The 15,104-nt window shown below is 39.6% G+C and overlaps 1 protein-coding gene across 8 annotated transcripts in view; it reads right to left on the bottom strand.

Annotated features, from left to right (window-relative positions):
- efcab11 (EF-hand calcium binding domain 11) overlaps positions 1-15,104 on the bottom strand; it is an 80,941-nt gene that overhangs the window by 22,747 nt on the left and 43,090 nt on the right. The window contains exon 6 of one of the 8 annotated variants that reach the window (XM_079854292.1): positions 4,329-4,879. The exons of the other annotated variants lie outside the window; for them this stretch is intronic. Within the exon in view, the coding sequence (XP_079710418.1) occupies positions 4,849-4,879 (31 nt within the window). The 3' untranslated portion in view covers positions 4,329-4,848. Of the gene's footprint in view, positions 1-4,328; positions 4,880-15,104 lie in introns of those variants that run through there. 8 annotated transcript variants of the gene reach the window in all.

The following is a 15,104-nucleotide window of genomic DNA, read 5'->3' as shown; positions in this document are numbered from 1 at the left end:
GAAAGAGCCACAGCACTACTGAGATGTGCTCTGATTGTGTCTTAATTGAGACACATCATGAATCTTATAACTGCTTCATTTCATTTGCTCTTTTTTTGCCCTGATAAGACTGCACAAAAAAGGGGTGGAACCTAGATCCTGGAGCACTGCATTCTCACCTCTGATCAATGGAGACCTGCACCATGGGAGAGATGTTATGGCCAAGGCTAAATTTTATATTAACAAAACCACTTCCATTAAAACCAGCAACTTGCTGTCATGGCAACCACTGAAAGTATCAATGGGAGTTGTGAAATGTGCAGCAGAAATTTCTTCCCCGCCTGTGGCCCCCAGACGTGATATTGATGCCGCTGTCAGGGACGGCTGGCTTCCAGCTCCACAGCTACCTGTCGAGCCTACAAACAAGATGCGGGTTAATTCTGGCAGCGTACAACAAGAATCTACACATCTCGTCCCCATGCATACACACATAATCCCTCAAGCTGCTTAAGCATGTGGAAAGCCGATGGATGTACCTAAGCAATGATTTTTCAGACAATACATATGATTAGAAAAGTTGACGTGTAGTGATGCATCATGATTTTTCATGGCCGAATAGCAAATAGGCTGATTTTTTTCTTCAAGCAAATTTGTTTGTTGTTTATTTGCTCTATAACAGGCAAACTGGCTTTAAACAAAAAATATCCGTAGCGATTTGAAATTAGTGGCAACCACTGCATTTTGATCACAATCAAAGATGCTACACACATGTAGTATGAGCAGTTGTTTTTGATTTGAATTAGACTGTATAATTTCAAGATTGAAAGCAAAAACAGAATGACTTTAGATTTGTGAAATAATGCTACATAATGACACCTGCACAAAACAAAAACAGCAGGCATACTGAATGAAATGCAAATTCCCTTTCTGACAGTAGGTGGCGCTTATGGAACAGCAGGGTACCTTTGGGTACCACTGTACACAAAGAAGTGCTGCGCTTATAAACTACTTTACGTGGAGGTAAGAGGAAAAGAAAATGTCATTGAAACTTTTCTGAAGAACGTCAGTTCTCTTCAGCGATACATTCATATAAACCCCCAATTTAATATTTATATTTTTCTTACTATATTTCGAGCATCACGAACATCACATCAGTTTGTGTGCAAGTCCAGAATAGAGATTGCCAAAAATTAAACTAAAACTGATTTATGGCTGGTCGACCAGAGCATCTCCAATGAGGTGCTTGAGTTATTGAGTGTGTAAAATTACAAGTCACGACCTGTAAAGATAGGTAGAAGAAAACCAATTTTATCTGTGTATGTACCAGGACTCAACTAAAAAGATGGCCTGCTGACCCAGGGCCAGTATGAGAATGTTTCAAACCTGTTGATGTAAGTGTGGCTTGCTCTTTAAAGCCAACTCTACTTTTTTTATTATAATTAGATATATGTATTTTTATGTCTTGCAAACATAAACAATTGGTTTATGTTGACCCGAAAAGCAGACAAAATTCTTTCTGTTGAAAATGGTTGCACAGAATACACTCAATACACAGCATGTAACAGCTATATTTCCATCTGAATTTCTCTGTTTGTCCATCTTCTACAGCACAGGTGGTCTGTAGACACCAGGGAAGAAAGAGAGCAGTGCTAGCAGGGACAGTCTATTCTTTAACCATCTGACAGGAGTGCACTGAAAACTAAGCTGTTGTTCCAGCAGTCCCATACGCGAGAGTATATGCCAAACAACACTTATGGTCAGATGAGCAGTTTATTTCTCTTTTACACACACACACACACACACACACAAGCATACATTTAGTGGACACAGCATGTCACAATTACACATACACACACACACACCCAAAACCAATCACCTCTCGGTGCACCCGACATTAGGACATAAAACACTAAAATATCTAAAGGAGAATGACACAGTTTGATTCATGCCATGCTTAGAATCCTGACACGTTTTCAGCACAAAGCCATGAAGGCGAAACTAGGCTGTAAAGCCACAGCTTGAGGCTGTAAATTAGAATGTGCTTACCGGGAGGAGAGATTGATGACTACGTAGTGTGCATCTTGTGACTCGCTCACTTAGTTAATAGGGCATCGCTGTGACTTTCCACATCTGCACTCATCCTGGGCGTAGCGGCTTCTTAAACAGAATTAAAAGAGATTTCCATGTGACATCCTTAAAAAGCTTGTTGACCAATTGGTTGAGGAGGCAATTTCCTGGGTGAGCTTTACAGGTGGTAAATGGATTACGTAACTGGGATTGAAAGTCACGACGACGGGGCTTTGTGGAGCATGCCGAGGAAAACGAGAGGAGCCGTGTTGTTTGTTCCAAGGCTATGGATTTCTAATAAATGTTTACCGCTCGCTTTGGCCCCAATACTCTCAACAACAATCCGTTTTAGTCACGGGAAGGGAAAGTCAATTTATTTAAATCCAGCTCTTATCCTGAAAACTCATCCTGGCTTCAAACCCGTCCCAAGCCACTGGCTCCATTTGGCATCGCTGTCATTTACAGCCATCTTCTTAATAACTCCTTGACTTAACCAACTTCCCGACGCAGGGGCCCTCATATTCAATCATCGTCTGCACCAGGAGAGACCAATCCTCTGTTTATATTACTCCACAATTTATCCCACTTTAAAAGACTGCTCAGAGAGTGAGAAAGGAAAAGAGAGAAGGCACTGGAGGGTCTTTACCATAAGCCTGATTCATCGTGAAAATTTCCTAGTTGTTCAATCAGGCAGTGTAATGAGAGAGGGTCTCAGTCTATTCAGACATCTATTGACTCTTCTGCTCTATTCAAACACTTTTGCTGCTTTAGTTCTCTCAGCACTTCATAAGCTTTTCCAGAAAAGCCTCTTAATGGAATGTGACTCAGAGAGACCAGCATTTTCAGACAAGTGAAGACACATTCAGGAAAACAAAATGAACAAGGCTGCCGAACGTGCAACCTGCTCTGCTACAAATAAATCCATTGAATAGCTGCCAGTATTGTTCGCATTGTCAAGCATAGAGCACAAACCACACAGGACAGAAAGCAAGCAAAATACAGACTTATTGGGTAATCAATCCATCTCTGTGTCCCTGGAGAGACTTGAGCAGACATCCCCTGTAACACCTCCTGTTTAGGCCAACCAGGGTTTCAGACAGACTCAGACATGGTGCTGGTTCTTGAGCTGGAGGATGTCTCTCAGAACTAGCCTGAGTTCCCACTGTCTTGAAAGGTTGAATAATGATATAACTGACTATAGCTGATTTTCATTTTAAACAGTTCTCATTGCTTAACCGTTCCATTCCGTCCCAATCCAGCCCAGTCGGTGCGGATATGGTTTAATTTTTCACTGTATGGCTGATAATGGAACTCTTTGGAACATAATACAAATGTTCCAGTAGTTTCCTTGGTAATCCAAGAGTTTACAGAAGATGTAAGATGTAAATAGCAAACGCTTTATGGAGGATGATCAGATTTTCTTTTAATTTTATTATTAGCTTGCGTTAACTTCGCTCAAATGGCACGCTTGGCCAACTACAGAACTACTACAACTGGAGAAACTGGCGTTCAGGAAACAGACAAGTGACCAATCCTGAGTGGCGACATTACTACACACATTCTACCGCACCGAGAATGGTTTTTAACCGTGCCGTGCCATGGCGAACCAAGCACAAAAGGAAAATAACTGGAACCGCTCATTACTGTTCTTAGAACCGTTCGGCCCAATGATGAAAAAGTGACTTATGTTACTTCAAAACCTGCACACAAATGTGCTTGAAACATATATTAACATCCAAAGTAATTCAGTGCCTTTATGTGAATAAGGGGAAAACAAATGGAATGGAAACACTGTGCAACACTTACATTCAGTACATAAAATCTGAATGTTGGTTAGTTTAACACGCATTGTTTGCCGCATCGGGTGTTTGCAGTCTAAATACAGTAGCTTTGCGCCAATCAGAATTAAATTGAGAACTAAATAAATTACGTGAATTCCTGAATTTTAACTGAAGTAGCAAAAAAGGATGCCGAATTGAAATTCGAATGTAAGAATTAAAATTAAAATTAATTTTCATTTAAAATGAAATCTAAAAGAAATTTTCAATGTACTGTGGGTGGGTATTAAGGAAGGTAGAAAGGTAGGAAGATAGCTAGGTAGGTACAGTGGATGGATGTTTGAAATGTCACCTAGAAATTTGTTTATATATTTCAATGTATTACCTGCATTGATTTTCTTTTAAATGTAGTTCAGCAAATTCCTATTCCTATCATTTGAATTCAGCTTCCTGTGAGGTGTGGTCAATTCAATTCAAATTCATTATCAGAAAAAGGAGACTATTGATTGTTGATTACTTTGGGAGCAATCTAGTTTTTAATCCATTTTGCCAAACTGCATACACATAGAAGGGTCCAGTCCAGTTCACTGGCTTCGGCATCAATACCGGCATGCCCTTACACAGGAAAAGCAGTGAGATTGCACTCTATAAGACAAAAAGCAGAACTCATGCTACTGGATTACCATAATATCAAAAGTAATTTTTTTCTCATGTCTACAGAAGGAGACACGATTACAAATCAAGTGTAACATTTTTGGGTTATACAGCAGGACTTTAAAGCTCAGCGCGAGAGTGGGCATGGAGTATCTAGGCACAGTCAGGTACAGATGAGAAATCCAGAGGAGAAATGAGGTTCCATATGAGGAAACCCTGCTGGGGATGAAATGACCCTAGTATTGAGGAGGTAAGGATGGCAGCTTTCCATGCGCATTCCTCTCTCTGCTGATTAGTAGGACTGATGCTCTCCTGCCTGAGCCGGGCCTGCGGACTGATGGGAGATCACCAGGGTTCTTCATCTTCTCCATTAACACTTCATCTCGCTCACCTGAGGGGAGCTGAAATATGAAATCAAAATATAAAGAGCAGAGACGAGAGACAATCTCTGAGCAGACAAAACATGCACCGTCAAACTCCTTCACTCGCCCATGTACAGTTTATCCCCCACACACACATTCTGTTGGAACTCCAGATACACACTCTCCAACAGTGCTCCGGTTACATATTCAGATCAAATGCTTCACAGTACTCTCCAGCTGAAGAAAGTGCACTGATCCTCCAATCTTCTTGTGCTCTTATGTTCTGGTTGGATGTTCCTCTGTGCTTTGTGACCGAAAAAGAGAGCGCTTTCTTTGTGTCTTAAAATATGCCTCAGCTGCTTCTGTACCAAGTCGCGATTTCTTTTGTCAGATGCAACTGAATAAACCACCTTCATCTTTTTGGGAGAGGTGGGGGGCCCACCGAGACACATCACACACGACTTTGTCAAAATCAGTGGAAATGCTGCATGCTGTTGGGAATTTGTGTTTTTAATTCAATTTCTCTTTGCTGTCTAGACGCTGCTGCAAAGGCGGTACAGTCGTAGCATTTCTTCACCCTCTACAGAGATACATGCCATGCTTTATCATGCCAGGGTTGACACATACATGCATGGCACAGAAATAAAAATCAGGATCACAGTGAAGAGTTTTTGACAAATCAAAATGATTAAAAATGAAAAACTTGTGTCTTAGGTTAGCACAGTCTGAACAACAAAAATTAAGCCCAAGTTGCGGAAGGTCCTCTGCAACTCTTATTATGGACAACCCACTGAGGCCACAGAGAGCGGCGTCATAGCCATAGAAGCCCCCTGTGGGATGTGCACAATGGCAAATCATGCTAAACATCATTTGCGGGATGTTTTGCCCCTCAGGACGGTTGCACTCATAATTCATGCTATTGTCCGTACACACTCATTTGTTTGATGTTTCTCCGATATCTCTTACTCACCCCCTCTCAAAAAGTCAAGACATGCTTAGGAGGAAATTCAAATGTGGAGCACTGCAGCAAATGTCAGGAACAATGTAAGCCTTTGAGATCAGCAATGTGAGTGGGGGTTTGTCAGGGAGGAAAGCCAGTGATCAGTGGCTCAGATATATAGACGCTGATACACCCTAGGGCTTTTCGACATGGACCTGAGGAGTGTACTGTAAAGCACAGGCATCTGTAAAGCCACTATAAGAGGATACAAAGAATTAGATCAAAATATGATAAACCAAGCAATAATATCAAAGACTTAATGACTTATCCTAATGAAGAATACATATTTAATCAAACAAGAGCCATTTCTATCTATTTTAAATGAGGCCAAAAGACAAACGAAAAATGTTTATGGCAACCAAGAGTGAAGTAAAAACAAGACAGAGAGATAAAACTTTAAAAAATAAATAAATAAATAAAACACTTGCTGCTTCAAAATGAAAAACTGTAGGAAACCGCATATTTTTTTGCAAATACTCAGCTTTGAGAACTCATTGTGCCAGGTGACTGATGGTAATTAGTTGAAATTAGGTTGGAAGCAGAGCCACAGTATATCAGAGCAATGCTGTTCTTTTTTCTCTTCCTCTAATTTGTTTACAGTCTTTAAGCCTCTTGAGTGAACTCTGGAGGCTTTTGATACAAAAAAATAAAATAAAAAAAATACTAGACCTAAAAAAAAAATACACATAAAAAAATGATTTAGACACCTAAATGCACCTAAATGATTTAGACAATTGATGATTCTGGCGATTATTTTGTGGATTATATAAATATTGTTCAGTGCTGTTCTTCAAACAATCTGCAAACCGAAGACTATATAATATTTACACATTATATGCAGATATCTGTGAACATATAACAATCAGTCAAAAAGAAAATTTTAGATGAACAGTTTAAATAACCAACATCTAAAAATATTATAATAAACAAGGAACACACCGATTTACTATAAAATTATTTAAGTTATTGTTCATATAAAACAGTTTTATAACATATAAATTGACATAAAAGGATTTATATTAAAAACAAAATGACACCCAACCTTTTTGTCCTGCTCAAAATGATTGTACAGGCAAGCAGATACAAAATTCTAGATATTATTGCTAATAAAGTTGTTGATCTGGATCTAGAGAGAACATACAGAATGTGACTAAAGAGGAATACTACTGAGAATAGTATCCCTAATAGTCCAAAAAGTGCTGGATTTTACAAATTAGATGTATTGGCAAGAGGATATATTCAAATGTATTTAAATGACTCTCCAGAAGCAAACAACACTGCTCAGCTGGGCGAAGCTCCAGAGGAATTAAAGTCTGTAGAAACACAATCTTTAAACAGAGGTCAGTAAAGAAAATCTATATCTATGAAATGAACATCTGTTCAAAATCATAACATTATGGTGGATGTATCAGTATAGAGATTGCCAACGATATTAACATTGAGAATACATCATACTGTACATCCTTAATGAGCTATGATTTGTTCCCATCAGAGTTCTTCTTGAGAAGGTAAAGTTAAGTTTCACTAGTTTAACTGAGTAAGACAATGATGGAAAGAATGGATGGAGAGAAAAAGTGACTGAGGAAAAAAATGTGTCTATGCATTAGTTACTCAGAGGTTAACACTTCATTTGTTCACATGATCTCTACATGAATGTTACCTGTTCACAGCTGGCCTGTTGCATCCCGCTAGATTGAACTTTTCTGAGGGACAATGTAATCACTTCTACCTGAAGTTGCCTTATCATACATCAAACACAGATAAGAGCAATGACAAGCATTTCTAATGAATGAGCTCTCAAAAATGCTATGACTCGGGGAACTGACTGACTATGATGGACGACTAGAGTTAGAGGCAGTTAGAGGTTTCTACCATTTTATGCTGACTTCCCAGCAGCCAGCTTCACTGTGAGACTTGTAGGATATAAAATCAACTGCATACTTGGGCGGAAAAAAGAGCTGTTGTGTTTTTTTGTAAAGAGGAACATTCGGTTGGTCCTGACAGTGGTCTGGTAGAGATAGAAGACTGGGAGTTTGTGCATATGGCATTGAATGATAGGATAGATTCCAAATTCTGTCTGATTGCATGAACATTGAGATGCAAAGCAAAGATAGCTAAGCTACGCTGTGTCAAACAGATGTCAGAATGTGAGTCATCACTTCATCAAATGAAGTCCTCAAAATGCATCTGTGAATCATTCAGTGATGTGCAAAACTACACATTTTCTGTGGGTAATCTGAAAAAGTCAACTAATTGGACTTAAGGAAGTCCTGCATAATTAGGATGGTTTCAGATACACCTTACCCTAATCTAATAGGTATTACAGTCATCTCAATGATAAAAGTGTCCCAATTTAACTTTAATTACACACATATACACACACATACATACATACTGGTTTTCAACCCTGGTCCTGTAGACCCATCGCTCCGCACACCCACACACTACAAGATAATCAGGTCCAATTCTCCCTTTCTGATAATCCTAGGTGAAGTCCAGAATATCTTGATGAATCCACAGATTATTTTAACAGATTTTCCTGTGGTGTGATGTGTGTTAAGAGGGATTGAATCTGCTCGGAAGAATGCCGGGGTCGCACCAATCTCAAATTGTAAATATCCAACATGTAATATTTACAATCAGAAATACTGTTGTGTGGGGAAAACCCCAAGGACAAACGTGTACACACTCTGTAGATTGTCATGTGGAACGAAACGATATAATATCGGAAAGTGAGATGATGGAAGACTAAAGCATAAACTGCTAAACCGAGGTCCTGACTCTCTGTGGTCGTTAAAAATTTGTCAATTGGCCTCTGTCCATCATCATGGCCTCCTAATCATCCCCATGTATACTGATTGGCTTCATCACTGATTGGTCTCCTCTCCACCAATATGCCAGTGTGTGGTGGGCATTCTGACGCAGGTGGATGCTGCACATTGGTGGTGGTTGAGGAGAATCCCCCCTTCAATGTAAAGCGCTTCGAGTGCCAAGAAAAGCGCTATATAAATGTAATGAATTATTATTATAACATAACATTATCCCAATCTTTTTCTTTTTTTCTGCACATTTTCTGTAAAAAGAAGTCCAAACACTATTTTCGTCATTTCTTCTTTCCCGTCTTCCGCCATGTTTGTTTACTCCAAAGACTGTGAGAGATTTCGCAAGATTTCTCGTGTTCACAGTCAAGTTGTTAGTGAATGGAATCTGTAGTGTGTGGTGTGCTGTATTAGTCACATCTCAGCACTCCTCACACTATAGGAACAAAAATGTTACATCATATATGATTTTTTTTTTTTATCGTCATGTTTGTGGTATTATATGTCATGTTTTAAAAATCTTTTACTGGGGCCCAGCCTTTATCTGACACACTAATTTCAGTCTATTCTCTCACTTAAAGGGTAACTAAACCCTAAACCAACTTTGTTTAGTTAATGATCTGTAAGAATGGGGCTTTATTAGTGCTGTTCATTGATTCGAGTAACTTTTTTGACATTTGCGTATAAAGTGTTTTAATTCTACAATATATGGTGTAAAAACGTCTGAGTGCTGCCCTCTTAAGGTTGAACGGTGGCAACTGCAGTTGATTTTTCCTATTGGATGCTGCGGTGGCAGGTGACGTAAGCGGTGGCACGTGACGTAAGCAGGTTCCAGCTCACCACGCCCTCCCTTGGTACGAGCTCACCACGCCCTTGGATGAGCTAGCGTAGATTTATCTGTATTTAGTACAGTGGTAGGTGTAGTGTTGCTGGTTGCAACAGCACTGCTGGACTGCATAGCTTTCCAGCAGACTTGCTTCCAGATGATGCTTTTCCAACGCAATAGAGGTGGAAATGGGCTTCTCCACACAGCTCGCGCTGAAAAGCGACGCAGTGCCAACCGCTGCTCCTCCTGCGTGGACTCCACCACCGCAGCGGCGTCTTGATGTGAGTGATCTTATATATATCACAATTTATGGTTAGGCTAAAGTTAATCCTCTGGGGTCGACAAACGCGCCAGCGCATTTTGCTGAATTTTTTCACATAGCGGCAAAATATGAAAATGCCTATAGAGAGCACGCGCTATTGACATCAACTCGATAAAACTCATTAGATGCATGTACTTTACGTCGTCTTGCGACCCTGACCCTATCTCCGCTGGGCACTGCCCACTTTTCTAGCATTTTTCAAATATTGCCAGTGGGTGGAGTCAGGCTCTGACCAGGGGTTTAGTTACCCTTTAACGAGCTGATGAGCTGAATCAGATGTGTTAAATAAAGGAGACATACATAGTCCCTGAAAACCACTGCTGTAGATAGTAGATGTCACATCTAATCTCATTTCAAAACCAATATACATTTAAAGACAGAGATAAAAACTTTGACTTCTTGTTTCACAGACAGGAATTAGACCAACAGATGCTTGGGCTGATCATAGATCTGTCGAACATGCCAAGTGAGCCGCTCACCCCGTGTTTACTCAACCACAGCCTTTTTCTCAAAAGTATTTACATTTTGTGCACAAATGGAAATTCAGATATTGCGCTGAGGGGTAAACAGCCCCTGCTAGAGAAAAACACGTATGATTGAGCCCTTGTCTGATTTGATTACAGGTTTTATACATCAACTATAACAGGAAGACCAGTCAGTAGGTACAGATTGCTCACAAGTCTGTTGCTTCACAGAGCAAAAGCTGAGGAATCCTGCGTTGCAATTCATTCATTAGCATGCTAATTGCATCCATTCACAAATGAAAATACCCACAAAATTCCACTGCCTTGTCAGAGACAGAATGCACAAATCCATTAACTGCATCATTTGGTGACGTGCTGCCTCCTACATATCTCTTACGTGATCTGCTACACTACCACTCCCATCCACAATTATCTGAGTTTATTGCGGTATGATGTGGTAATATTTGCTAACAAATTGGCTCTGAAAAACTTGACAGAATATGATTAGTACTCGGTGTGAGTGTGGCTGGTGCTTCGCTGAACACCATCAAATTTCTGCTGACAAGCTAAGATTATGAAAGCATTTAAATGCTACTTTAATTTTGGGGCTTTATTCTTTGTTATTACTCAACTGTTTTCTTTGTGAGGGTAATATAAATTAACTTCATATATATATATATATATATATATATTAAAACTATATGAAATGAACTGTGGAGCAGCTATTTCTGGCACATTTTTAACACAAACCCTTCTCTTCAATTGGAGCAGTCCAAAAACCTCTCGGGTTACGACTGTAACACTTGTTCCTTGAGAAGGGAACGAGATGCTGCGTCGTATGACGACACTTTGGGGAACACCCTCATTATGAATGCGTCTGAAGCACGTGTGAAACTACTCCAATCGTGATTGGTGCTGCATCATGATGTAACAAGTGACGGCGATACGGAAGTTACAAAGGGACGCTGGCACACAACAGAGTTAGCTCTAGGTGTGGCAAAGGGACAAGGTTTCTTCAAGCATCTTGGAGACGTTCCCGCAGTTCTTCTGGATTTAGTCTGTCTCAGTTTTTTCTGTTTCTTCATGTAACCACAGACGGACTCGATGATGGTGAGATCAGATCATCCTGGCTGTTGTCAGATTCCTTGTGCATACAGAAGGAAAAGAACATCTTAATAATCTAAAGAACCCCTTTTCCACTATATAGAACCTTTTGTGCAATGGAAATGTTCCATGGATGTTAAATGTCTCTGACTGGACATCATCCGTTGACGGAGGAAAAGCGGAGTAAAGCCCTAGAACCTAGAAGCCCTAGCCCTAAGTTTTCCAAACTTCTACTAAAGAAAAATGGGGGGAAAATATATCATTGTAAACCTCAAAAGGGTTATCAGGCTTTAAATCCCTTTTTGGTTGTACTTGGAACCTGTATTTTTTAAGAGTATAGGTAATAACTGTTTTTCCACCATTGTGCTCTTAAAAGCATATTGGTAACCTGAATAATAGCTAACAGATAAATAACTCCACAGTGAGTGGAAAATACCAGTTTATGGTGTCCTCTGACCTCTGCAGAAAACTTGTACTATATACAGAGAGTAAATGGTTCAGGTGTTTACTTCAAATTAATTATGACAGGCAATGCAGTCCACAGGCGAAATGCGTAATGCATTCAAGTTGTAAAACATACTGCCCTCAGGCAAATGCAGTTTTCAAAGTCTTTGATTAGCAGGTAACTGATGAGACCACTTCTCTCTAACACTAGAAACACTTCTGTTGAAATGGAAAGGAAAGTAAATCAAAATAAATCTTTATTGTCAACACTTCGTTTGTTCTAATCAGAGGATTGGCCAGCCTGCAGAATTCAGCACTGAACAAAAACTCAGTTTTGAGCGGTGAGTGGATTCTATCTTAAATACATCTCATTGGCCATTGCGTTCAAGAAATTAACACATATGTCTGTGATTGGCTACATTGCTCAACACTGCAAACATGTTATAAATAGAAACTCGTTCTGGCCTGTAAATCATTTTTATTTAGTTTTAGTTATTCTTGTTGCTTTTGTGCAACATATGAATAACAATTTTTTTTTGTTTTTAGATGTTTTATTTTGAGATATTTCTATATTGCGGGAGTCCTGCAAATCGTTTTATTCTCCCGTAACCCGCACACATGAGTACCTTACCACCCGTGCCTGCACTCAGCCATCAGATCTAGTCCCGCGCCGCGCTCTGTTGCGTTGGGTCCCGCGGGAGTGCAGGTCTCTACATCCATCGACTGAACAGTGTTTTCTCGACACGTTTTCATGTTGTTGTTGCTCGATCAGCAACAACGTTGTCTGGGGTTGGGCAAAAGGAGTGAGGGATGGTGGGCAGTGCTCGGGGTGGGACTGAAGGCGGTGACTGAGTAGTTCTGACATCACATTTTTACGGAAGTCACAACGGCTTGTGAAAAGGCACAGCTACTTTATGCAGGCTGTGTGCATTTGTCTGTGGATTGACTGTTTTGAAACTTATATGGTAGTTACATAGCCCCTAGACCTGCTATCATGAAAAAAGCCAGGAAATTTCATTTTTGACAATATTGGACCTTTAAGACCTAAATATTCAATTATCTGCTTAAAACAAAATGCCTTAATTTGAGTAATTTGAACAATATTACCCAAAACAAATTACCCAAAACACTTAATAGCATGACATTTAAATATAAGTCACTACATTTTTAGATCATATTACTGTAAATCAATCACAAAACAGACTGCAACGTCAGAGAAAATAGCTTTTCTGACTTTCTCTCTGCTTCACTGGCCAGGGAGTTTTTGTACTGGAAAATAATTAAGGGAAAATTATGCTATAGGTCTATCCCTGGCTTACTGACAATGAACAATGGAAATGTGTAATACCTTGTAGCTCAGCAAGGAGCCAAAGAAAGTGTGTGTGCAGTGAAGTGTCCTGAAATTTGATCGAGCTGACATCAGCGGCATCACTAACATTGTTAATATTGCTAACGCACAATTCGGCTAGGCTTGAGAGCCCTTGAGCATCACTGACCTTGACCCTGCTGAACAGCCAGCTTCCAGCAGCAGATGACAATTTCCCCTGTACTCTGCGCCCAAGGGGTTTACCGGCTCCATTAAGCCGCCACATCTGTAACAAAGCTCTAATCACTTCAGTAGAGGTATCTAGTGGCATCCTGGACATGATTATAAGATCAGGAGCACTGAGAGATTGTAATCATTTAATCCTCTCAGAACACAGAGCTGCCTGATTTCTACAGCTCTCCAGTGTTTCCTATTATAGAATTCATTACCAGGAGGGGAGAAAACAATTTAGACCTGAAAACCTCAAAAAACAAGAAGTCTTCTTTATCATATCTGCTCCTAAAACAAGCATTTCTAAGGAACATAAGAGGAACTTCTGTGTATATTTGATGTATATATAAAAAATATATATGGGTTTGATTCTGAATTGGCATTGTGGAGAGTCCTGTCATCAAGTCATGCAGAAACAGATTGCAAGTGGAAGTTAGAGCATTGCATCTCTCTATGACTCACTGTGCCATCAACTCCCAATGACAGGGTGGAAACGAAGCCCTTTGCACTGAGAGCCATCTGCCCTTGTGTACAATGACACAATAGGGGAGCGAAGATCTGTGAAAAACACACAAACACTCCCTTTCTCTTTTAGCATCAGAAAAGTAGTGAACACAGAAGGAGTCAGGTCCTGGTGACCAAAATCTTATTAATTACTATTTTTTTTTAATATATCAAATATATTTTGCTTGAAATAAGATTGCTATAATTTTCATTTAAATTCTTGATACCAATTTCAATACCAGATTTCTTTACCAACTGTTTACGTTCACTTTAGACAATCAACTTTGTTTATGGTAATACCCTGCAAGCCCACCATTTTGACACATTTTAGTGTGTATTTGACTGCTTAAGCGCACACTCGAACCCCAAATTATACTTGTGTTGTCCATGTTCTGATCCATTTTGGAGAACACAAACGGAAAGTCACATTCTCTTTCACAGCTTAATGTGCTTTTAATAATTATTTTTTATATCAAGAATGTCCTGCAGTGGATCACATTCTGCACAAATCACGTTACGTGATTTGACTGATTTGGGCATTAAAGGAGAACTCCGGTCAATTTTAACATTGAGCTAATTTTTTTGTACATTTGGTTTAGTACCTATGATCACGCGCGTGAACTCGGCAATCGACTACTTTGGACTTCACCCGAAAACAGGATGTAAACACAGGTATTTGCGCTGGCTTAAATAACATCATTTTTATACATTTCTTTCACATCTACTGCAGTCAGATTCACTCGTGTTCACTCTGAAGGAATCACTCACATTTTCTGTGCACTTGTAATGACACATCAAGGATGTTAAGAGGCTAAAAGCAGGTTTAAATCTTGCCCCATTGAAGTCAACAGGGTGCAAATTTTAAAAATAGAATAACTCGGTGTAGGCAACACCGATTTTTGTCGTTGTTCTCTGTATTGACAGCACTCCAAATGTACAAAAAAATGAGCTCAATGTTAAAATTGACCGGAGTTCTCCTTTAAGTTTAGGCTTTTAAAGAGGGGCGAAAGTGCACCACTGTGAAGGAAAGAAACAGAACCTGCACAATAATCGTTTTTATCTTGACTAACCCAAAATAAAAAATCTAAACCGAAACCAAATATTGATTAAATCGCATGGCTTTAATGCAAATTGGATTATATCAGTGAGCTCATGTTTTACCTGACAAACTTTAATCCTTTTGACACAAGTGATGTTACGGACATTTACATTCATTCACTTATATTTTAAGAGAGAATGTTGTG

Source organism: Squalius cephalus (genome assembly GCF_949319135.1).
Source record: "Squalius cephalus genome assembly, chromosome: 20".
NCBI lineage: Eukaryota > Metazoa > Chordata > Actinopteri > Cypriniformes > Leuciscidae > Squalius > Squalius cephalus.
The sequence above is the reverse complement of the archived record's forward strand: the minus strand, read 5'-3'. Positions and strand labels throughout refer to the sequence as shown.